Source organism: Vigna angularis, chromosome 5, assembly GCF_016808095.1.
Source record: "Vigna angularis cultivar LongXiaoDou No.4 chromosome 5, ASM1680809v1, whole genome shotgun sequence".
Lineage (NCBI taxonomy): Eukaryota > Viridiplantae > Streptophyta > Magnoliopsida > Fabales > Fabaceae > Vigna > Vigna angularis.
Window position 1 is genome coordinate 28,597,382 of NC_068974.1, and position 25,557 is coordinate 28,622,938.

General features: G+C 32.8%; 3 protein-coding genes across 4 annotated transcripts; 2 read left to right on the forward strand and 1 right to left on the reverse strand.

The window, feature by feature from the left end:
- Positions 1-2,589: 2,589 nt before the first annotated feature.
- On the forward strand, positions 2,590-10,338 carry LOC108340806 (secretory carrier-associated membrane protein 1). Its single transcript, XM_017578392.2, has 13 exons — positions 2,590-2,810; positions 4,201-4,257; positions 6,160-6,261; positions 6,357-6,419; positions 6,771-6,804; positions 6,888-7,010; positions 8,298-8,360; positions 8,437-8,530; positions 8,988-9,033; positions 9,123-9,190; positions 9,466-9,514; positions 9,815-9,880; positions 9,976-10,338. Exons 1-13 carry the CDS (start codon positions 2,751-2,753, stop codon positions 10,060-10,062), a joined length of 912 nt encoding a protein of 303 aa, XP_017433881.1. The 5' UTR covers positions 2,590-2,750; the 3' UTR covers positions 10,063-10,338.
- A 7,007-nt stretch (positions 10,339-17,345) lies between these two features.
- Positions 17,346-20,148, forward strand: LOC108340795 (H/ACA ribonucleoprotein complex non-core subunit NAF1). The gene is made up of 3 exons (XM_017578378.2): positions 17,346-18,069; positions 18,636-18,713; positions 18,889-20,148. Exons 1-3 carry the CDS (start codon positions 17,488-17,490, stop codon positions 19,894-19,896), a joined length of 1,668 nt encoding a protein of 555 aa, XP_017433867.1. The 5' UTR covers positions 17,346-17,487; the 3' UTR covers positions 19,897-20,148.
- Positions 20,149-21,265: 1,117 nt separating this feature from the next.
- On the reverse strand, positions 21,266-25,278 carry LOC108340704 (protein ULTRAPETALA 1-like). Of its 2 annotated transcripts, XM_052878618.1 has the most exons (4): positions 24,759-25,278; positions 23,184-23,508; positions 22,706-22,782; positions 21,415-21,624 (listed from the first exon to the last, which is right to left on the reverse strand). In XM_052878618.1, exons 1-3 carry the CDS (start codon positions 24,967-24,969, stop codon positions 22,722-22,724), a joined length of 597 nt encoding a protein of 198 aa, XP_052734578.1. In that variant the 5' UTR covers positions 24,970-25,278; the 3' UTR covers positions 21,415-21,624; positions 22,706-22,721. The 2 variants fall into 2 exon arrangements, with proteins under 2 accessions (XP_017433722.2, XP_052734578.1); XM_017578233.2 differs by lacking the exon at positions 22,706-22,782 and having other exon boundaries at positions 21,266-21,624; positions 24,759-25,271.
- Between the last annotated feature and the right edge of the window lie 279 nt (positions 25,279-25,557).

A 25,557-nucleotide genomic window follows, 5' to 3' on the forward strand; every position in this document is an offset into this window, starting at 1 on the left:
AAATGTTTTTTGCATTTTTACAGGTAACAGATGCATTTCTTAATGGTCACTCAAACCTACAGATGCAGATAATTGGTTTAAAAATGTCTCCAGTTTTGAACATGTCAAAGTTCCAGATCCTTGTCAGGGTGCTTTGAATTATCCATCGGTCTCTTGGGATTTGGTATAAAATTAGTATCAAAATAAAAAATATATAGTTGCAGACATTTATATCATAACTAAGCTTATGAAGATATTTCAAGTAGATCTTTTGCCAAGCCTATAATTTTGAGACTGGAGGAAGATAAGGTACTTTGCATTTAATGAAAATGTCCGGAGTTCGTGGAGCATTACCGTTTCATCATCAGTCCACGTTCTGGAATATTTTTATAAATGCTAAGTAGCTAGCCTCCTAGGGGCATGACATCAGGCTCTCTCGTTGCTTCATTAAAAGTTCAATTCACATTTTAAAAAATATTGACAGAAAGGTTTCATGGAAAATATCTGTTTTGATCACTTTATCTCTGACCTTTTGTAACAGAAGCAAGAGAGTGTATGCTTAGCTAGTCTTTGTAATCTTATTTGTACCATTGCTCTTTTTATTTAATTTTATAATAATTTATGCATATTATGTGATGTGTGTTCCTAACTTGTGCACACGTGTTATTTAATTATTTTGTTGATTAAATAATTTGAATCATAAATGATTAAATAATAATTTTAATCCGTCGACGGATGTCGAACATCTGGACCAAACAGATATCCCATATTTGTTTTGGTCTTTGCGGTTCTGAGAGACAAACCAAACACAACAGCAGCACATGATAAACATATATACAGATTTAAACTAACCTAAGATGGAGATGAAAAACCAGGTCTACCGCTATATGTATGCTCATTCTCAACGCTTCTCCAAATCAACACCAACAATGGAAGGAAACAAAGGAAAAGGGAAGTAGGGAATAGAAGGTTGAAAGAAAAAGAAAGAGAAGGAAGAAGAAAACCTTTAACAGAGATTGAAAGAGAAGAAGAGTGAAAGATGTGGTGTGTGGTGGGGTGCAACTAGAGTGAAAGTGAGAGGTAAATTAGGGTTTTGAAATATGTTAAAAAATCTCAAAAAGTAAAAAGTAAAAAAATTAAAACAGAAAGGTAGTTTTGGAAATAAGATAAATGAAAAAGGTGAAGGAAATAAGGGGTGGAGGTGGAGAGAGCAACACCCAAAATTCAATATCATTGACTCATAAACAACATTTTCCTTTCAAAAGCTTAAAATAATAAATATGAGTTTTATTTCTTACATAATACTTTTTAGACTTATTTTTAGTTAATATAAGACGAAACTTTCATTTAAAATCCAATAATGATGGGCTATCTAATTTGAACATAAATTATTCAAACTAAAAATAATAATGAAGGATTTTAAATAAAGACTATTAGAACTAATTTTAAAAATCAAAACTCGTGAATAAAAATTACAGGACTAGTTATTGTTCAACCTTAAAATATTATTTGCACTAACAATATATTAGCATATACTAATACACATAATTATTTTTATTTTTGAATCATTCTTAACTTTTTTTTACCTTGAAAATAGTTTTATGTACTTATTATTATGTCCAGTTTATATTTTATATACTTGTTTCCTTTTCTTTCTTTACAGTAAAACACGAATTAGTTTAAAACAAATTCTTACAATATAATATTTTCTTTCATAAGATCAAGTATAAATTCGAGACAAACATATTCAAGCTTCCAGTTCATCCAATTAACTTGTCAATTTTATAAATAAAAACCTTAAATTTTGTCTCAATTAATTCTTAAATTTACATATGCACACCTAACTTTTAATTCCATCTAATTAATCCTTAAATTTACTCTTTTTATAAATAATATCCTGTAACAGATTAAGATTAAACTACCAAAAAAAATCTCAATCATTCATTGATTTTATTTAATTTTATAACCCTCTTCCAAACATTAAATCATAATAAAGTTAAGATTAAAAAATATTTACTATTTTGTTTCATGTAGTTTTTTTTTAAATTAATGTTTTATTAATTATATGAAAGAATGAAATGTAAGAAAAATGATTAAAAATAATTAACATTAAAGATGAATAAGTTATTGACTTTTCTTTTTGTTAGTTTTTTATCTTAATTTTAATGTGAAATAGATTTAAACTAATAAAAAAACAATATGTGAAAAAAAATGTTAATTTAAGATAAAATTAGAAGAAGTCTATTTGTTTGTACAAAAGTAAATTTAAAAGTTAATTAAAGTATAAAATGTTAATTTAAAAAATGTATAACTTAATTAAATAAATTAAAGTTCAACGTATGTAAAGTTCAAGAAACACTGCAGTTTTTTATCCCGAATTTTATTCTTACATTACCTAATAATGATACAACATAACCACAAGTTTTAATAAAATCTCATTTTTAATAAAAAAAATTTAAAACTTATTTTAGAAGGAAATAAAAGACAAAGGTGTTTCTAAATACCCTATTCGTAAGAATAAAATAACGAATTCCCTGAAAGAATATTAAAGTAAAGTTTTGTACAAAAAAAAATAAAAAGGTATTAAAGAAGAAGATGGTTATATAAGAACGCATGCAGATTTTTCGTTTGTGGAGTTTGTCAGAAACAAACAGAACCGGAAAGAGAGGAAGCCGTAGATTACAAGGCTTTCTTCTCTGTCTGTCACTCTCTTACTCTGTCACGCACATTGCACCAACAATCGCATCCATTTCTCTCTTTCACTCCGATTCATGAGTCGCTACGATCCCAATCCCTTCGACCAAGAAGAGGTCGAGGTTAATCCCTTCGCGGTTAGTATTCATTTAACCTAACCTCCTTTCATTCGATTTTCCGCTGCCTAATTCATTCTTCGAAGTCGCTATTCGCTGTACGTAGATCCGTTTCGTTGCTCCAGATCGTTCCTCAATTGAACGAACGCCTTTTGAATCATTAGGAAATTTTCGGATGTGTTATTACTAATAACTGAACTGCGGAGATATCCAGTGAGAGTAAGGGTTGAGTGGATAAGATCTTAGTTTTTCGAAGCATGCGGATCGTGATTTTTAATTAGTTTTAATTTTAACGGTTTTCGTTTCAGTTTTACGATCTGGTTGATGGACCTGTCGTAGGCTGAACGACTTGAATTCTTTTTTATTTTGACGGTGTATTCTTGTTTGCAATGCTGTTAAATTTGTTTGGTTTGGGGATTTGAGAGATCGAACTGCCGCAAACAGTGGTTCTGTCGGGATTAATTTTTGGCCGGCTAAATAATGTAATTGATTTGTAAATATGTTTGCTTATGTGAAACTGTATCGTTTTTCCTTCCTGGTGGTGTCTTCTCCGTTGAAAAATCTATCAACTGTTTTTTATTTGAACTTTGTTATCTTTCGAAATATGTTCGCTTATGTGAAACTGTATCGTTTTTCCTTCCTGGTGGTGTCTTCTCCGTTGAAAAATCTATCAATTGTTTTTTATTTGAACTTTAGTGTTATCTTTCGAAATAAAAAACAGTTTTGAAATGTATTTATTTATATGATGTTACATATCTTTTCGGTCAGAAGAAACCAAGTACATCGGGTCAACAAGGAAAATTCGTGCTAAAAAAATTAGCGTACCTTGATGCTTTGAAGACTCTTCGCTGGAGGAAGATGTGGAAGAGTCATTGTACGCCGTTTTTTCCCTAGCCTAGGAAAAACAATGGCTATTTTCGGGTTCGAACGTGATTTTTACTGCTGCGTCAAGGCTTGGCCTCACAGCTTAATTTGAGAAAGTCATGAATCTAACTAAGAAAAAAAAGCATTTTACCAATTACACTAGTAGTTCTCCCAAGCACAAGATAAAGGATATTTAAATCACTTGATATCCAGAAAGGCTAAACTCACGTTTGGGCTGATTCTGTCTTCTTGGGAGGAAACATGCTGTTATCAAGTATTTATCAGTCATTCCCTTAGGAAGGCAGGGAGTTCCTCAATGACTTAACAAGAGACCGACTTCTCATAATTTTTTTCTATATTATTGAATTATTGATTATTTGTTTAGTGATTATTAAATGAAACATGTTCTTCTAACTATGCCGTGATTGTTGCTTTTGTTGGTTTGAAATTTCAGAAGTGCCACCTCATATGCTGAGCTCTTGTAGTCTTGCTTATTTGATTATTAATTTAGAACTGAAACATTTTTCCTTTTCATTATTGATATTAGGATGGACAGGCTAAAGGAAAAGGGTCAAGTTATGGTGGAGGTGCATTTTATACCACTGTAAGTTTGCCTTTTCCTGTAAACGTGACTTATGCATTTATACACTATTTTATGAAATAATATTTAAACAAATAAATGAATCAATGTTTGTTGACTTTTGATTTGTATCCTCTGTATTATAATTATGCAACAGTGCAAGGGCGATACTGTCACTAGTCTTACTATCTAAAAATTCTTACTTTGAAGCTTTGGTTTCTGTATTATTTCCCCTCTTTGTAATTAATCTAGAGATTTATATATACTTGATGGGTCGCGAGGGATCAATTGGTAGTTTGGTACTCTTGTAATGTTACTCTGGATGAAATGGGTTTGTATTAGTTCTCTGAGATTGTAGTTTTGGTTAGTAATGGCACATTGTTTGCTATCTTTAGTATTTTCCCCATTGTAACTAATCTAGAGATTTATTTATACTTGATGGGTCAGGAAGGACCAATTGGTAGTTTGGTGCACTTGTGTTATATTTGTAGTTTGTTGTTTTTATTATATTATTGGCACATGTTGGCAATTAACGATGTGCACTGTTGAGTTACCTAAGATGATTACATGTTGTAGAATACTAAAAAGTTGGAAAGGATTCTAGAATTCAGTGATAAGGATCTTTCATAATGTATAATATTTTCAAGTGTTTAAAATTTCTCACTTAAAAGATTGGTATTATTGCTAAAAAATGGGATTTGAAGACATTTCTGTGCAATAGGTTGTAAAGTTATACACTAATGGCAACTCTGTTTTTATGGAGGTTTTTATGGGGTATGATGATAGGAATTAATTTCGTGCGAGAGAGGGAAATCAATATTCAGCCTCACTTGGTTAGCTGTCTGTCAGGATGACTCTTCCATTTAAGTGGGGAAACTAGGATGTGAAAATTTTGGGATCTTAGTGTTAAACTTCACGGTGAAAGGGCATGAAGATATTCACCTCTTTGCATGAAAGTGATGATTTGTGGATGAAGGTTCTAGATTTAAGGATGGGTTTTCGTTTTTTGTGACAAATGGGTGTATCAATAGTATGAAAGGTATAAGAGTCCATTGGACGGGGGCATTAGAAGATAGTCAGGAGGCTCAAGAGTCATGTTCAGTCATCAGCAATGAAGTGGAATCGAGGACAGGGTTTACTAACTTGGAAGGGAAGATGTGATATCTATGGAATTTCTTTGATTTGAATTGAGATTTGCTAATTTTTTTATGGCCTATGATGAGGACTATGAAATAGCAAGAGTTTGTGGATAACCATAATGGCCCTATTTCTTCTGTTAGGATCACCAGATACATTTTGGGTAGCAGAGAAGTCAAAAGACAACTTCTTAGGTCACTCTCTGTAGCCTAATGCTTATTTAATGTAGTAGTTGAGTGATGATTTTATTGAGGTGGAGACTGGAAAGAATTTGTTCCATATAAAGTTTGCATTAGGGGTTAAGAAGCAAAGTTTACCCAGTTTCCTTGGAAGGTATCTTAAAGTGTTCTTGGTTGGCCTAGGCTTTTTCCCTGTTTTGATTGCAAAGTAAGTAGGTCATACAAGTCTACAACCAAATGGTCAAGTGTTAAATTTTGGACGGACTTACTAATAGAATATGTTTTTATGTTTTTTGTTGTCATAAAATTTAGGAACCAGTTTGTGGTAGTACACTGCTATTATATTATGGTTTTGAATTTTGGTATTTTGTCTTTTTCTTTTCCTTTTCCATTTTGGGGGATCACTTAATGTAGATTTATGCAATACTATTATATGATGTTCTTTTCTGATGATTTGTCAACAGGATTATTTTGTGTCCTTTTTATTCCTACTGTCACTTTGGGGTTCATTTTCTAACAATTCTGTGTTTCTTTTTAAACATAATATGTAAAAGGAATAGGAAAAGTGGTTTTTGTATTAACTTAGTACATTCTTTTTCTGAATTTGCAGAATTCTGGAAGTGTTCCCCCTGCAAACTCAAAGCTCTCACCCCTTCCTCCAGAGCGTTATGATCGTGGGGCAAATATTGACATCCCCCTTGATAACTCCAAGGTAGGGTGATTATGAAAATTTCGAAATATATGGTAAAACTATGTTCCTCAATGTTGTTGTTGACCAAAGATTTAATTTGCACTTCCTAACTTTAGGACACCAAAGCAAAGGAGAAGGAACTTCAAGCTAGAGAAGCTGACTTAAAAAGAAGGGAACAGGTGATTCATTTTGTTATCTCATATGATATCTTTAAAACCAAGTACACAACTTGAGTTAGAAACTTGGTTTCTCAGATTCAATATTATATACATGCAAAATAATTATGATGAATCTATAGACTCTTAGTTAGCATCAGGGACTTAATTGGTAGGAAGGGCAACTTAGGTCAATTATGTTATCAGTGGCCATTTTTTCTTAGTCTTAGTGTTAGTATTTTGCATGTCGGTCAACCTTCTGTTGAGAATCTTGTTCCGTACATTAGCTAACCTTGTTATGAATATGACTTGGCCATTATGCTATAATAGTTTTTGCTGTATTCTAGAGATTAATTCTCTTGTAATGCTCTGTAGGAACTAAAACGAAGGGAAGATGCCATAGCACGAGGTACTTTGGTTCATCTATTCTTATTGAAATTGGTTAGACTGATGCCTATATTTTAGTGTTTTAACTTCTTTTTTCTTTTGCAGCTGGAATAGTTATAGAGGAGAAAAATTGGCCACCTTTTTTCCCCATCATTCATCATGACATTGGAAACGAAATACCAATACATCTTCAAAGGACCCAATACATTGCATTTTCGACATGGTTGGGTATGTTGAATTCGAGAACTGTCTTCTAGAATGTGTGAAGTCATATAGCTACTCATTTGATGACATGTAATTCAGTTGTAGGTAAAATAGGCATTGGCATATAGCTAATGCAATCAATTGCATCGGTTGCTAAATGAATTTATTGAAATTGTTAAGCATTCCTTGTCTTCTGCACCGACAGACAATTCAAGAGATCAGTATGGTTTAAAATTCATACATATTTCATCCTGAAAGGAGTTTCACTGTAGTAGATTTTGTCTGCTCAAAATACTATTGTCTTGTGTGTATATGTTGTTTCTTTTTATTCAGTTAATTTTTCTTTTTTAACTCGGTTAATAATTTGTTCCAATGATTCACAACAAAATTAAAGACCATTTCCACTAACATTTTATTTCTATCTTTTTCTTTTAGTGGGGAGATGTACTCTTCTATCTTCCTCTGTTCAACCTATAAAACCTCGAAAGTGTCCGTCCACCATTTCACTTGAAATGTATATCATTATGATATTTTAGTTTATTTTAGATAGTCTCTTAAGAGTGGTTTCCACAGCTTTCATAATTTGTTTATTATTTCATTAGGACCAGTGTTATTGAAAAATGGCCATGGCAGATTTCAGGGGCAGACTTTTCATAGACTGTCACATCATGGCTGTGGATTGTGTTTTCTGTGATGGCACTCAGTCCCTCTGTTGGGTTCAGAGCCGGCCATGGCAATCCCGTGCTAAACTCTGATTTTCTCTTCTCTTTGGTTTCTATTCTGGGTTATACACCTGATCCAATTCATTAGTCCGCCCAGTTTCTTTTTTTTTTCTTTGAAAAAGGTTGGGTTGCCAAATGAAAAAGTAGAAACATAACCTACCCCTATGACACCCTATGCTGCCAACACACTGCCGCCATCCACTACAAGGTCATCTTGTTTTTCTTTCTTCTATTTCCTCTTTGTTTAGTGCCATCACCCTTCTCCGTTTTCTTTATTTCTTTTTCTTTCCTACTCATACTTATTCTTATACATCTGGGACACTTGATCACCTATTTTCCAGCAATCTCAATGGCAACTGTTATTTTAAGCCGTATGTTTTGTCATTATTTAATCTCTTGAACTGAACTTGGTGGTGTTTTGATTTGATTTAATTGTTATTTGAATTTCTAGACTTGCTATTGTTATTAATTATTAATTATGTGGTAGTCTCCCATTATTTTTGCTTTACAGTTATATTTCTGCATTTTTAATTATCTGTATGCATTTACTTCATGAGGCTTAGTTTTTTCAACTTTATAATATCTGCAGGTTTGGTTCTGTGTCTTGTATGGAATATTGTGGCAGTTACTACTGCTTGGATCAAAGGAGAAGGTTTGTAATGCAACTGGATTTTGATGCATCAATCTTGTTTAGTCATGCTTAATTTACAACTTGTCTCTTCTTGTAGGTCCAACCATCTGGTTTCTTGCGATTATATATTGTATTTCGGGTGTTCCAGGATCCTATGTGTTGTGGTATCGCCCTCTTTATCGTGCTATGAGGTAGTGTTCGATTATATTTAATGCAATTTCTGCAGTTTAAAGTAGGGATGTGTGTTGAAGAAGTTTTTGAGCCTATTGGCTAAACTGAAAAAAAAAAAAGGAGGCAGAAGATATCTATGAAGCTAAACTATAGCTGAATTACGAGCATAAATCTTTTACTGCTAGAGCAGTGTTTGTGCCTTAGGTAATGTGTGGGGCAAGAATGCCAGCCTTTGGAATCCATGCACCCACAGTTTACTTTCAGAAATACGTTCATCTGATCTTTATTTGGAAGGGGGGGCACGCCAAAAGAAGAGTGGAAATGATGAGATGGATGGAGGAGGCGGGTGGAGTCTGTTGATGCAAATGCTTATCATGAACAGAAATCACTCTATTTTCTAATTTCTGTTAGTTTATTAGTGATTTTTTGTTTTTCCAATTTTTTGCTGTTATAATTGTGTGCCATCTTGTGTTACAGGACCGACAGTGCTCTGAAATTTGGCTGGTTTTTCTTACTTTACATGGCAAGTCTTTATGTATTTTCCTTCTTTAGTCTCGCTAGTTCTATTCTGATTTTGTTACGTGCTCATTTTTTTCCCTTTCCCTCAAACAGATTCACATTGCCTTCTGCATTCTCGCTGCAGTTGCTCCACCAATTATCTTCAAAGGAAAATCTCTGACGTTAGTGTCCTAATTTTCAATCTACGGGATAATATTTTGAAACTGATATTCTTCTGTAACTAGTGTTTTACTCATATGATCTTCTGGAAGCAAGGAAATCACTAAGGATGACTTGAGCGTCTCGAGCTTCTTACTAATTTCCCGTGTGGTGTTTCATCCATATACTATCAATATATTCTGATGACCTTGTTGTAGATCATTAGTGTGACAAATACATTTATTATTCTTATTCCACTTCTACTCAAACTAATGGTTACATTTTATGATGTGGACAGGGGTATTTTGGCTGCGATTGACGTGTTGGGCGATAATGCATTGGTTGGGGTACGTTTCATTTCTATACATATTTGGACAAACTTTTGCAGAAATATTTCTACAAGAAAAAAAAATAAGAAAAAGATTAAATGAACTTCTCAATAAACTAAAATTAGTTTATACAGAAATTTAAAATAAGAATTTGGAAAAATTACGAGGGTTCTACAAATTAACTCATGCATAAATTAATTTTAGTTTGTGGAGATATTCATTTCAATTCTAAAAGTGTTTATGAAGAAGTTTGCCTCCGTACCAGAATGATACATTTACATGGAAATGATGTTTTACCTGTGGTGGTGAATTGCACAGATATTCTACTTTATTGGGTTTGGATTTTTCTGTCTTGAGTCAGTGCTGAGCATCTGGGTTATACAGGTTTTTATCATATTATGACTTACTCCAACTTGGTATTGCGTTAAAGTTAGTTGAGGTTTTTTGTTTGGCTAATTGATTTGATATTTGGATTGCAGCAAGTATACATGTACTTCCGCGGCAGTGGCAAGACTGAAGTTTTGAAGCGTGATGCTGCGAGAGGGACAATGATGGCAGCTCTATAACATGTCACTTGCAAATGTTTTTCCCATGCTTGCCAGAAAGATTATTTCATAAGTTACCAAATCCTTACACACTTTTTGCGCTTTGTTTGATACTGGACTTGTTTTTCTAGGCTTTTGGCTAGGTTTCAGTCAAACCAGATCATTAAGATAGAAGAAGCTTAGTTGTGCATATATAGAAAAACATTGTTTGAGATAAGCACCTTTACATTTTTTTATGTCAGCATTGCTTATATTTTTATTAACAAAATACTCAATCTATTCCTCCCTCTTTCTTCTTTTGTTCTCTTCACTAAACAATCCAGAATTGAATCAACTATAGGCTTCGTACATTTGTTAAAATCAGAACTTCTCATTTGCTTGTTTCAACACTTCAAAGTAATCAGAAGCTAAAATGAACAGTAACCCAATTAAAATAAATATGTTTTGAATAGCTCTTGATAGATTGCGGTTTTTATGAAAATGGTTTTTCATACTTGTGTTGGATCCTGATTTTAAATAATTTCAATGAATAATTAATGATTATTTTATGGTTTAAATGTTTTTATTTTCTATAAAATGAACTTTTTTAATTATATATATTTTTATGACAATAAGAAGATTCTCTTTTACACATTTTATGTTTCTATTTTATCTGTAATTATATTTTTAAACAAAATCTATAATAAAATTTAAAACACTTATGAATACACCTAACAATATTGACACCTTATAGTATGTTATAATATAACAATTATCTACTTAACTTCTATTTTATCTTTAATTGTATTTTAAATATAAAAAAGGATTTTTTTTTAGAATTTATAACTATTACAAAAGAACTTTACTGCTATTTTGGTGTATTTATTAATATAAATATTTCTTTTTATCCTTCTGAAACTTGTTTTTTAAATTCAATGACTACCTCCAAAAAAAACTTTATTAATTTTGTTAATTTACCCTTCTAATTTTGTAACTGACTTTAAATTCGGTAACTACTTCCGAAAAAACTACCTACTTGTAATAAAATCATAAATATATATATATATATATATTTATATATATATATATATATATAAAGATAATGATTTCTTTTTAATAAGACAAGTCATTAAATTAAGCCAAATGGAACTTTATCTCTATCTTATGTTAACCAACATTCTCATTAATTTTTTTTCGTATACAAGTTTCAGTGAGTTAAACATGTTTCAAGGTCGTACAAAATAATTAAAAGTAGAACTCATATGTTATAGATTGAATTTTAAATATTTTATATTAAAATACAAAGTTTATAAATAGAAAATTCAATTATTTATAAAAAATCGATTATTTGAATTTCCTTCTATAAAGACTATTAATTCTAGAGTAGAGTGAAATAAGTATATCTATTAGAATTTTCATTAGAGTAGGTTCTCTCTATCCATTCTCTTGAATAAGTTTGGTACGCTTATGTATGTATACGTAGAGAGCTTCTTATCACTTTAATTTGGGTTGACTCGACTTTCTTTTTAGACTGATTTAGATTGACATTTGGTCCATGTTAACCTAACTCGACTTTTAGCCTGGATCGACTCTGCTTGACCTTCTGCTCCAACCGACTTGGCTCAAACTTCGACTTAGGCCAAATTAACTTGACCTTCAATCCAAGTCGACTCAGTTTGACCTCTAAGATGAACTCACTCGGCTCGACCTTCAGCCCAAGCCGACTCAACTCAACTTTCGACCTCGACCAACTCGACTCAACCTTGTAGCTCGACTCGACATTGTCTCTAGGTCGACTCACCTTAACTCTACCCGAGTAGACTCAGTTCAGTCTTTGGATTTGAACGAAGATCGAGTCAAGTCAATCTAGAATCATAGTCAAGCAAGGTCGGCTCAAGCTAAATGTCAAGATGATTCGATTGAGCTAAAGGTCAATATGAGTTGGTGTTTGTGACTTGTGGACTTTTAACATCCTGAGAAATTTCACAACTTGTGAAATTTCAATTTCCTTTTTTGGTGAATTTCAAATTCTATTATTTTACTTATTTCAAATATCTTATTAAAATTCCTCGATTTCAATTTGTTTTTAATTTCTTCATCCAAACAAGACATTTTACTTCAAAGAATTTTGAATTCTCCAAATAAATAATTTACTCTCTTAAATTGTCTCATTCAAAAGCAACAATAACACCTAGGGTTTAAGCGACCACATCTAAACTACCATAAATCCTCCCTTTTATTTCAAAGCTACCTGCTTTTGGTTTTGATTTCATGTTGAAAGTTTATTATAATGGCTTCCCAACAAGAAAACGGGTTGAGTGTGGACCTGATTCCTATTGGGGTTGACACAACAACAGAATCAGTTGGATATTGACCCGAGTCTAGTTGGGGTGGAGACCTAGAAAGTGCAGACAAAAAAGTATGCGACTTTGGGTTGTGTTGCTCCTATTGAGAAGGTGTGGAAAAGATTAATTTTTTAGGGTTCCTCTCTTTCTTTTTCTATTAAGGAGAATGATGATAAGGAGTACGATGATAAGGATGACAACGAAAGTGATAATAATAGTGAAAGCAAAATTGAAAGTGAAGGTGGAAATGAAAATTCAAGGTCTGAAAGTCCTTATCCTAGTAGTGAAAGCATTAATAGTAGTGACAACAATACTAGTGATAGCAAAGAGGAGAGTGATGTTGGTGATGATGATGACCGAGGTAGATGTTGAAGAAGGCGAGATTTCTTCTAATAAAGAAAAAGTGGCTAATTAGAGCATGGTTGATGAAGATGTTAATCATGATGATGAAGATGGTGATGTCGGAGTTAGATCCATCAGGCCAAAGAATGAGCTTAAGGTGTTATTTTATTTATTTTAGTCATATTGCTAATTTGATTGCTACATTAAAATTAACATTTAAATAAAATATTGTCTATTGTAACATCCCAAATTAGTATCTACTAATTTAAAATATTTCAAATTTGACATTAAGTATAACATGACAATATATACCTATTTTTTACAAAATTCCACATGAGGTTCATGAAAAAGTTTTAAATACAATATAATTGTATTCTAAATTAAAGGATATATCTAAAACATTAAATGAAATAAACATAAAAAATCATTTCTATCTACACCACTCCTTTGCTATCTCACTATTGAGGACTCTCACTTGAATCAAAATCAATGTCGATATCACCCTCACTTGAAATGTATCAATTGTCATATTCTTCATTTATGTTTGTTTCTTTTAATAATTACAAGTTTATTTTTTCTCCCTCATCGTAGACATGAGCAAGAAAATCATAAATGAAGTTTAGATCTACATGTAGCAATACTTAAAGTTGTATTAGTTTATTGTCTTGGAATGAAATCTCATGCTCAACTTGACTTACTATGTTATCAAATATTCTACTACAAGCTTTTGTCTTGATTGCACCTAACCAACTTTGGTGCCCCCTCTGAATATTTTGTGTAATAAACTTGCTTTTCTTGTTGCGTAAATATAAATGGATCATATGCTTTATTATACCTCCGTGATTGGTTTACTTGAATGATTCCATATTTATTATCTATTTTGGTTCCTATGTTAAGAGTATTATCAAACTATTTACAATGAAAGAGAATTAAATTCATCAATATTTCATTGAAATCTAACTCTAATTGATCATTGGTTCCTCATACATAAACACCATAGTTAGAAGAGTTCATGCCTTCACTCCAAAGAATAGTACGAAATGTGTATCCATTGATGGCTAGATAGGTCATGATTCAACTTTTCTATTAGGCCCATGCCATGTTAAAGATAAGGGATCTTAATATTATTTTTTGGATTTAGAACCTAATTAAGAGATTACACCGTAGGAAAAAAAATCATATATGAATACATGTAACTTAAAAAGCTACGTATTGTTTGAACCATTGTGTAAAATGCAACAATGTCTTGGTCAATTTCAACATTAGAAGTAGTGGGACAAAGCTCTCTTAGGCCCTGTTCTTTTGAGTGGATTTGAGGGGATTTGAAGATAATTTTTTTTGTCGTTCATTTGAGTAAATTTGGAGGTAAATGAGAGTGAATTTGGAAATAAAATTTGTGAGAATTAGTATAGAATTGTATTGACATGACAAATTAAAAAAAATTATTTCCAAATTCACTTTTATTTACCTTCAAATTCACCCAAATAAACGACAAAAAAATTATCTTCAAATCCTCTCAAATCCCCTCATCTCAAATCCACTCAAAAGAACATGGCCTTAAAGATTCAATAAATATATATATATATATATATATATATATATATATATATATATATATATATATATTGTAAACAAGAAAAAAATTACTAAAAAGATACAAGTTAACATAATTAACTTTGATGTGAAAGGAGTGAACACCAATACGAAGAACATACAATATTTTGCCTCACACTAGGGACAAACAAAAAGCATTTTCATTTTCTGTTCCTAAACCATTTTGACATCATATAGTAGTAGTTATGGATCGGGATTTCGTGCTCGCAACTCCTTTAAATGTTTGCTCACATTTCCATATCATGGTTCCTTCTGTTCCACCTGTATTTCATATGTTTTTACCTCCATTCTTGTTATGTTCCAGCCAAGTTCCAACTCTGCTTTATCTTTGTTCCGCTCTATCTTTCTTATAAGAAGTGAAATAACCTAGGAGAAGAAAGCATATTAGAAGTCCAAGTGAAGTCCAAGTGAAAAGTAAAAGTTTAGAGAAAGAAACAGGATTTGAAGAAAGTAAACTTTGGGTAGAGAAAAAAATAAAATTAATACAACTTTTTCAAATCAAGCAAAACAAATTATTATTTATTATTTTTGAAAAAAATTATTTTATTTTAAATTTAATATTAATTATATGTCAATTAATCATAGAAGTATTAAAATTATTGATATTTTTGAATATTTATTTTACATAATTAGAATTATTATTATTATTTTATTAGTTGGTTTTATCTTTAAATATATGATTTTATCAGTTTTTATTCTTTATTTTTTATTAATTCTAAATATAAAAATTTAAATAAAAAAATAAATTAAAAATTACTTTAATAATGAAATTTTCTTTTCATCGTTATATATAAATAAGAGTTAAATATGATTTTAATATATTAATAAGATAAAATTAAAATTGATTTCTATTCAAAATAATATATTCCATCAACACGTATGCCCTGGTGACATCATTTCACACGTGTCATCCACAAGTGGAAAAAGTGGGGTGCAGCAGAGGCCCAACTTCTAGCCCAATTTATCTTCCCTTCAAACACAAAAAAACCGCTGGGAATCCTTTTTCTTCTCTTCTTCCTAACGTGGGACAACACCAAACTAATTGCGGCGCCACCTCTACCCACCAGAGCCGCTGCTGGCATCGCCCCGGAGCTCTCGTCAGCACTGCTTGGAGCCACCGCTGTATTTCCTTCCTATTGGCTTCTCTTCTTCTTGTCAGGGAGCAGCGCCAGGAGCAGCGCCAGGATCAGCCACCATGCCATCCATCCTGCCACAGCCGCAACCGGCGACGCGATAACTACCTTTGTGTTTTCATGTTTTTCCTTTCTTTGTCTTTTGTGATGGACGAAGATGATGGAATAAGAAGCTGAAGAGATGTTTGCTGTGTTGTGAAGAAGAAGAAATTTGTTGGAAATGTTTAAGGCAACGATAGAAGTGCAGCGAAGCGAGTGAAGGGAAACTGCTGCTACATAAAAATACACTTTTTTCTTTTAATTTTGATTTAATTCATAAAATTATGTTTTGCCACGTGGAGTCAATAGGTTATATGTTTCGTACGTAAGTAAGACAAAATTTACCATTTGAATGTAAGACCAAATAATGACTAATTATTTTAATTTTACGTTATAAATGGGAAGAAAATATTTAACTAGATAAATATTTATTAAATAATTTATAACGGACTATAGACACAAAACTTCGGGTACAATTTTATAAAATTTAGTTATTTTAAAATTAATTATAAATTTAGATAATAATGACTAAAAATTTAAGTTTCTAATAATTAGGTAATTATAAATAAAAAATTAATTTTTAATTTTATTCTTTCTATTGATTAAAACATAAAAAAAATTCAATGTTGAAAATATGTAGTAAAACATAAATCCATTAATCATGTGAATCATTTGAGATATGGCTGTTTCCATACCTATAAATAGCTACCTTTTTTAATAATATTTTTTAAATTGTACAGAAAACAATTGTGTTACTATTCGCTATGTACATTTTAAAACAGAAAACACATTAAAGTAAAAGTAGGATTTTTAGCGTGTTTAAGTTCATCTTAGATTATGGCAACTCCCATTAAAAATTTAATAAATATAATTATAGAAAATTTTTCAAATATTTCATTTATTTTAAAAATGTATTTTGATTTATGTTTAATTGAGTTGCGGGAAATTTAAGTAATTTTTATGTTAAAAAATGTATTTTCAATTAACTTACTTTTATAAGAAGAAGATTCAAACAAAAATCATTTTGCTTCAAAACTAATTTAATCAAATTAATTTCACAAAATATTTTTATTCATTAATAACTTTTCAACCCTTACTCATACATATATTTACCTGATCATAACCAAATTCCTTTTTTTATTAAAAAAATGGCTTAAATATTTATTTTATCCCCATATTAAGACGAATTTTTGTTTAGTATCCGATTTTAAAAATAAAGACATTGGATCTCTATGTTATGAAAAGTATATAAATAAGGTCCACAAAGAAAGAACAAGTTCAACAAATCATTAAAGAAAAAACTGAACAAGAGAGAGAAAAAGTTGGACATCGTAAGAGAGAAGAGAAAAAATACGGTCACATCAGCATGGATTTAACGTCATTGCTGTCAACTTAAAGGATATATACACTTTCCATAACATTGGGACCCAATGTCTTCATTTTTAAAACTGGATATTAAATAAAAATTTATCTCTTAACATGAGAACGAAGTAAATATTTAAGCCTAAAAAAATTCATTTACCTTTTATGTGGTAGTAGAGAAGAAAATTAATCAAAGAAGAAAACAAAAGAGTGTGTTTGATAAAGAAAATAAAAATAATAGAAGAAACCAAGAAATAAACTAAAACCACTCCTTATTTCACTTTTTGTTTTTATTTATTTGTATTAACCTAGTTATGTCTTTCATATTTCTCTATTACTTTCTCTTAAATTAAAAACCAGTTATTTTCATAATATTTATCATATATTTGTGTGATTTAGAAAATAAAAGATTTATAAAAATATTTGTGTAATTTTTCAAAAAGAAAGGTTTAATTGGGAAAATAAAATTCTATATATAACATATCGTGTTTCTTTCCAATAGAGGTTGCATACAATACAAAAACCCCAAGCGCCTAGGGTTTAAGCGACCACACCTAAACTACCCCAAATCCTCCCTTTGATTTCGGAGCTACCTACTTTTCGTTTCGATTTCGTGCTGAAAGTTGATTACAATGGCTACCCAACAAGAAAACGTGTTGAGTGTCGACCCGATTCCTATTGGGGTCGAGACACCAGTGGCTTCGCAACAGGAGAATCGGTTGGATATTGACCCGAATCCAGTTGGGGTGGAGACCCAGGAAGCGCAGACAGAAAAGTTTGCGACTTTGGGTTGTGTTGCTCCTATTGAGGAAGGAGTGGAGAAGATCAATTTGTTGGATTCCTCTCTTTCTTTTTCGATTGAGGAGAACGGTGATAAGGATGACAGCGGAAGTGATAGTGATAGTGAAAGCGGAAGTGATAGTGATAGTGAAAGCGGAAGTGAGAGCGAAAGCGGAAGTGAAAATTCAGGGTCTGAAAGTTCTGATTCTGGTAGTGAAAGCAGTAGTAGTAGCGGCAGTAGTACTAGTGATAGCGAAGAGGAGAGTGACGATGGCGACGACGATGATGACAACGAGGTACAAGTTGAAGAAGGCGATATTAGTTCTGATGAAGAAAAGGTAGCTAGTTGGAGCATGGTTGATGATGATGCCGATCATGATGATGAAGAGGGTGATGCTGGAGTTGGACCCATCAGGTCAAAGAACGAGCTTCAGGTGTTATTTTAGTCATATTGCTTATTTGATTGCTGCATTGAAATTAACATTTAAAGAAAATGTTGTCTACTGTGAGCATGTAAAGTGTTGATCCTTTCATGTCATTGTAAGATGTTTATTTTAGTTTGCTTTTTCTTGGAGAATATTTTTGTTCCAGTTTTTGTCTCAGTGATAGTTATGTTTGAGATTTATTTTTTCTATTTTTGCAATGCTTCCTGTTTTCCGGGGGTTTACACAGTAATTATTGAAAATTTGAAATAAGATAAAGTTGTTTTCTCTATTTGCTGTATAAACTGCTAAAACTAAGAAACTGAGTGAAAACAGAAGGCATTTTTTTCAAACCAAAGACAACAAAGTCTGACCCTTTATACTGGAGTTTTATTGGGAATTTTGTATTAGAATACAAGAAATTTGAAGATGTCGTGATGTTCAATGCAAAACACGCGGGCTGAAGAAAGTCAATAAGTGGAACTAGTCTGAGTAACTTGATGATGACTCGGGTCATTGTTATTTGCAATTTTATTGTGCTTTTGGGCATTCTTTTGAATGGTTGTCAACATATGCAGAATCTGCCCGCTGTTCCTCCTGTCAATGCTGCTTTGGAACCACACCATCAAACGTTGCCAGTGGGAATCATTACTTCTGTAAGTCAACAGTAGACCTATCTCAAATAAAAATAGGCATTCTATTATTGATTTCAAATATAGCTTCTTTATCTGCTTTATTAAATGTGCGTGTTGTGAAAATTGCAATGGGAATATAATAGGAATGGTGCCAAATATTGTTGGAATAATCTTAATGAAGTTTCTCATTTTTCAGATTCTTGGTGCTCAAGTCATTGTGGAAGGAGTGGAGAAGCATGACCCTCTTAATGAGGGTTCTATTCTTTGGTTGACTGAAAGTCGAAAGCCACTAGGTTTAATTGATGAAATCTTTGGACCAGTCAAGAACCCTTTTTATATTGTGAGATATAATTCTGAAAGTGAAGTTCCTGAAGGGGTCAATGGGGGAACCTTGATCTCGTTTGTTCCAGAATTTGCTGAGCATGTGCTTAATAACAAGGATCTTTATAGGAAAGGATACGATGCATCTGGTGCGAATGATGAAGAGTTATCTGATGAATTGGAGTTTTCAGATGACGAGAAAGAGGCTGAATACAAGAGAATGCATAGAACTACAAAAAGAGGTGTAAATGATCAAAATCATGGCAAGAAAAAAAATAACAGAAAGAAATTTTCACCTAAAGAGCATGCAGCACCATCCATGCCTGATGCACCTGCCGCACCTTTGGTTAGTCATGGAAATTGTCTTCCTTTTCAAGGCATTGGACAAGCTCTGTTGGGTGGAACTGCCACAGTTTCATCATTTCCCTACTCAAACGCAGCACCCCCCAACTTTGGTACTCGTGGAATTTGGACACAAGGAACATTTCCACAGCAGCCACAGAATGCTATGTTTCCTAATGGTTTTCCTGCAAATGGGGTATCATGGTTCCCACAAAACACTCAAATTCCTCCACAGCTGCCAATGCCAGGAATTCCATTTCAACAGCAAGTACATGGCAATCAGGGATCTCTTTCCTCAACTATGCTACCTGGGATGCAGCCCAATATGTTTGCTCAATCCATATATGCAGCAGGGCTTGTTGGTCAAAACCAAATGACATTTGGGATGGGATCACCCTTCCCACAGATTCAGCCACCAGCACAACAGGGATTTCCATCCAATTCTGGCGCTCCCCCTCAGTTTCATGCACGTCCATCTGGTAATCGTGGAAGAAAAACATTCCATGGTGCAGGAAGGAAAGGGTGGCGACCAGCCAAGTGAACTGATATATTGAGTCGGGCTATTTTCCAAGAAATGTATTGCAAATGTAAATTTCTTGTAAGCCTGTTGAATTTTGAAATGAATTAGGCAAGTTCTTGAAGTAGTCGAGTTTCTAATCTCAAATTAAAGGCATCCATCATTTGTGGTTGAAAGTTATATGGATTTTGACTAGATGGGTGCTCTTTATTTTGTCTGTGTACTTTCCATGGCTGAATCATATGCCAATGAATGTTTTATCTAACCACATCCTAGAAAGTCCAATTTATTCCTGCCACTGATGGAAACTCCCTTTTTAAGAATCTATCGTAATAACTAGAAACAATTCCAGTATGTGAAGAGAAAAATGAACGTTAGCGTCACTAATGTACTTCTTAAACTAAGTAGAATGTGTCTTACTAGAAACAATCAAGTTAATAATATATATCTCTTATAGAATCTTTCTGTGCAAAAATAATTACATAATATACCAAAACGGCCAAATAAAATGTTGCACTAGCCAATGATCAGAAGAATAATTGGAAATATTTGTACTAAAAATGGTCTTAACAATCTCTGAAACCTACAAGCTCAGGACAAATATTTATACGCCATCTCCATTTATTTTTGTAATCTAAAATGCAAGTAAACCTTGAAGCTTTTTCAGGCCTAAACCATTTTATACCTCAGAGGGGGAGCTGGAACGAGTTAAAGTTAGAAACCTACGGAAATCAAAAGGCGTAATAGTTTTATTGTTCGATAATTTGTAAGACTTTATTTTTAGTAAAATCTTGAAAGGAGCTTTTATCTCACATTTATCTTCTTTTTCAAATATAATAGATTATCATTAAAAGATTTCTCATTCTTTATGTTATCTCATTTTGTAAGATAAAAGCTACTTTCAATTTCTAAATTTAATAATTAAGAACCAATTTAAGAATTTAATACCTCTTAATAGACCAAGTAAACCATTCTCACAAATGAAAACCAACATACATAAATGCTTAATGTTTTGCATAGACCATTGACAGGCTGAAAGATATAAACGTGCCCTTTGTTGCTGAGATAACAAAAAGACGATAAAAGTATTCTTTAAAAAGAGAAAACAGAATAAGCAACCACTTACTTTCCTTTGGAATCATTTATACTGGAACAAAAACATGTGGCTCATATATAAAGAAAGCACACTAATGTCCAACCCTCCAAAGGCACTATAGAGGACTAAATAAGAATGCATCGACTAGGAGGCAATAATTGTCGAAAACACGGAGCTGGTCGGGTACTGCATTATTATGGCTAGGTCACTATCCATTTCAAACCTGCCACCTCTTTTATTAACATCTTTTTTCCTTCATGATAATATATATAAACAAACATAAGGAGAAAGAGAGAGTGAAAATAAATTGCTGAGATTGAAATTTATGATCCAGTCACAGTGAGAACAAGGAATGGTGAACTCAGTCAGACTGGTAATGAGCAATTAGGAAATTAAATTAAACGTATTGTTCTTATAGGGAGGCATAAATAGGTCACATTAACAAGTGAGAAAATAGAAAATAGCATATAATATGAAGGAGTCAAGCTTTGGCATTGTTTGTAAAGTCAGCACAAGTCTGGCAACTGCACTCTGAAAAGCGGCAGATATCACAGCCAAAACAGACACAAGAAGTGCAACCTTTGCATGTTGGAGAACGAGTGCATCCCCTGTAAACTCTACGACTTGCTCTTTCCTCTTCATCATCACATGTAATTCTGAAAAATAATTACCATTATTAGTTGCTCCAAAAATTTCAGTAATCACAAATATGCAAATAACATAACAAGACCAATAGGATAAATGATAATGCTGGATATAAAATAAAACCATTTATCTACTGTACTTTACCAAAATACTTTCAGATAACTGTTTGTAATGGATAAGAATATAAGATACCCATCAGGAGCTTGTCCTTCGTCTCCAAAGTGGGGGGTAACAATCTATCCATTGTCATTGGTTGCAAAGAATCTTTTATTATTAAACAAAAGGGTGGTGATCAGTCTGACATGGGGTGAAAGGAGAAAATGGACATAGTGGACTGATAACTAGAAATAACGTGCAATGGCTGATCAAAGCGATGGTATACATTTAAGTCAACAATAATGAAGTTCTAGAAGCTATCTAGTTTCAAATATAATAATAGCATAAACAGCAGTATATATAACTGCAGAGGCCAAAATAGTCTAAGCAGTAAGAGGCATTAGCAGTGGTGGATGGAAGATGAACATGTAGGCAAAACACTTTTAAAAAACTATATTATAACTTTTGGGCTAGATAGAAAACATATTTTTGTTTTCCTTTTCTGTTTTTACTTTTAATTACAAAAGTGTCACCTTCTTTGTACTTTGTCTTCTGTTTTCAGAAATTCAAATGGGAAATAATGAAAAAGGTTTTATTTTTGCTTGTATCACTGCTTCTTGTACAAACATCTGAAAACAGAAAACAAAGTAGAAACAAGGCACCATTTTTGTAATTAAAAATGTAAATAAAAAATGTTATCTCAAACCAAAGGTTCCTGTGCTAATGAATAGTTTTCATTCTAAATTCAGGAGAAAAGAAAATCATGGGAACAGTACGACCCATACAACCTAACTGTCATTAAGGAGACTAAGACCTATTTTTCTACTACATTCCTATAACAAAATTGCGCCCAAATTGTCTCAGGAAATAGTCATTAAATTATTGACGAATGGGAATTTTTGCTAAACAAAGATATTCAATCTACTGCAAACAAATCACTTCACAATTTTGAAAACTTAATCATCAGGCATTATATTTCAAGCTCTTTTGTCGTACACTGGAATTGCACTCATCATTCCCCTTGCCAAATGCCAGCTTCAGCATATTTTTGCCCCTCTTCCATTTTTGAATCCCTGTTTAAATCATTAAATCCAGAATGCACAGCTTCTTGCCAAATTGAAATATTGGTACTTATGTTGTAAGAACAACAGATGCCATAATTTAAGACTGTACACTATAGCTTGCATAGCACTCTGCAAATTAGCAACTATTGGCTACTGCAGATTCAAATCTTACTCATAAGTAAGAAAAGATCAATGAACTGGAACGTGGCCATATCACTACCGATAATATAACATTTTAAATAGGCAGTGTTATTGGCGTAAATAAAAGCGTTCAAAGCATGGTGAATTTATTAACATCAATAAAAAAAATATACACTACAGCAACAAGCCATCAACAATCAAAACATGACTTGCTCATTTACATTTAATTCTCTAAAAATGCACCATATAGAAGAGAAAAAAGAACATACTTGTCATATGGAAGATCAGAACATTTCCAATTTGCATCTGCCAAAGCATCATGGTGAATGCGGCATTCCTCTTTTGTTCTCAGACGAAACCTACGCTCTTTGTTGCACCTAGAGCAGCGAACAAACTCATCACGGTGACAAGCACGGCCATTTTGGGATCTATGGGATCCATTTGCTGCTTTTGACACCTGATTGTAGTATTTGAGCAGTACTGTTTTACACAGTGGAACCTTCTCACCATTAACAATCACCCAGACATTATTCTTCCATTTCCTGGCAGTCTCTCTTCCAGAGTGTTTCTCAAATGCAGAAGGAGTCAACTTGGCTATCAATAAAGCAACGTTAATGCAAATAAAAAAGGTCATTTGGGAGACAAACACTCACAAAAGAAATAATAATAATCAGAAGCAACACTAAATAGCAAGCAAAGTCTAGAATCAAAAATCACAAAAAAGGTTTTTTCTTTTTCAAGAGCTAGGCTATTAGAGCTTACTTTCCCCTCTCAACTTCACCAGAGGGCCCATAAAATCCTTTTTTCTATTTATTTATGAGTGAATTTCCAGGACTCTTATCCACACTTAATCATGTGATCACTTCACTAATTGTAGATCTGTAGGTGCTTTCAAGTTCAAATCATATTGGCATGGCTTTACATTACTCTATGAAAATCATTTTCTTAAGCCGGTATTTCATGTATATTTTGTAGAAACGATTACTTAAATACATCCCATGCTGCGAGGCGAACAAGATTCACAAAGTAACAGTCATTATCTTTGTTTTTATTTAATGCACATGCATCAAGATATTAATCCTTCTATACATTCTTGTGGAAGCAAAAATAACGCAGACATCTGATACATGGAACAAATACAACTAGACAAAGCATATGCATAGTGATTGAAAGAATTAGATTCTATTTTCAGTCTCTGCCGAAGGTACTCGTTCAACTCAGTACCCAACAATTAAAAACTACTCAAGTGGAACGGATGGTTCATGCCAAATACAAATATCAATCAATCACATTCATTCCTAACATAAGAGAATATGCCATCAGGGACAAGAACCAAACTCATGAGCAAAACTCGTTACATATTGATTAATAATAATACCATAGGATCACACAAACAGTCTACTCTGTCAAACAGACTTCGATCACTTTCAACAAACATGGAGTAACGGTATAACATAATGGTTACGCCACGTTATTATTATATACAAACAACAAAAAGGTCTCCTTCATAAAGAAAACAAGACACGTTTAAACACACAAAAAGACAGGTGTTGTTTAAAAATCTTCAACAATTGCACACAACAAAAACAAACACCCTCCAAGCCCGATCGTGTAGTATACCAAACCAATAAGTTCAGTGAGACAAATCAACATACAGTTCAACTGTATGAACGAACCATCACAAACTCACAAACCGAAGCAGATCAAAACAACCCCATAATGACACCCATCAACGTCAAAAAAACTCACCTCAACACAAACTTCAGACATGCACAACACAAAAACACTCACAAAACAAAACTAAACAAAAACCAAAACCCTCCTCTTTGGAGAGAGAAAGAGACCTTCTTGACAACCAGGGGTGCATTCACAAGTGATTTCAAGGTACCCATTAACGAAAACCCTAAGTCTTCCAACAGCGTCACCATATCTATGGCTCGTGCACCCACACGTGACTTCGACATAGTCCCCAACACGCTTCACCCCACTCACCTCTCTCAGCTCCTCCTCGCTGAATATCGTCGACCCACTTTCTCTCTCTAACCCGTTAGCCATTTTCCCCTCAAAAGACTCTGTTTTTTACCAGAAAACGATGTGGGTGTAGAATCGAATACCAAGGGCAACGCAAAGCTGAAGACGACCCAACACCACGTTAAGCCTTGAGATCTGACACTGAAACGTTGAAACGTTTGAGAAGAGAGAGAGAAAGAGAGGAATAGAGAGAGATAGTGAGGGGTTGGTGATGGGGTTGAATGAATAAATGAATGAGCTGGCGTAGCCAAACAAATGTTGAGTGAGGTGAAGGGGTTAAAAGGCTTAGGGTGCTACTTGCTATGCATGATATGATATGTCATGAGATGAGGGAGGATATTGATATATAAAGAGAGATAGAGAGAGAGAAAACAAAAGTTTATAGGAAATCCTCTCATGAAACCAGACTAGGTTTTTGATATTCGTGTGATACTATGTGTTTCTGTTTTTATTATCTTTTTATTTTAACTCAAACCATTTTTTTGCATTAAATAATGAAACGAATTTAGAGAGAAAGGCCCTTTTAAAAAAAATAAATAAATAAAAAACATAAAGCCGATATGGAATGAGAATTTGATTCTCTTCTGCATAACTGCAAGCCATTTTACCACA

Coding starts and splice junctions, on each gene's coding strand:
- LOC108340806 (XM_017578392.2), top strand. CDS start 2,751: ATGAGTCGCTACGATCCCAATCCCTTCGACCAAGAAGAGGTCGAGGTT. Junction 8,531..8,987: donor CCTCTTTATCGTGCTATGAG/GTAGTGTTCGAT, acceptor CTTGTGTTACAG/GACCGACAGTGCTCTGAAAT. Junction 9,881..9,975: donor TGAGCATCTGGGTTATACAG/GTTTTTATCATA, acceptor TTTGGATTGCAG/CAAGTATACATGTACTTCCG.
- LOC108340795 (XM_017578378.2), top strand. CDS start 17,488: ATGGCTACCCAACAAGAAAACGTGTTGAGTGTCGACCCGATTCCTATT. Junction 18,070..18,635: donor GGTCAAAGAACGAGCTTCAG/GTGTTATTTTAG, acceptor CAACATATGCAG/AATCTGCCCGCTGTTCCTCC. Junction 18,714..18,888: donor CAGTGGGAATCATTACTTCT/GTAAGTCAACAG, acceptor CTCATTTTTCAG/ATTCTTGGTGCTCAAGTCAT.
- LOC108340704 (XM_017578233.2), bottom strand. CDS start 24,969: ATGGCTAACGGGTTAGAGAGAGAAAGTGGGTCGACGATATTCAGCGAG. Junction 23,509..24,758: donor CACCCCTGGTTGTCAAGAAG/GTCTCTTTCTCT, acceptor CTTTATTGATAG/CCAAGTTGACTCCTTCTGCA. Junction 21,625..23,183: donor TCTGATCTTCCATATGACAA/GTATGTTCTTTT, acceptor ATTATTTTTCAG/AATTACATGTGATGATGAAG.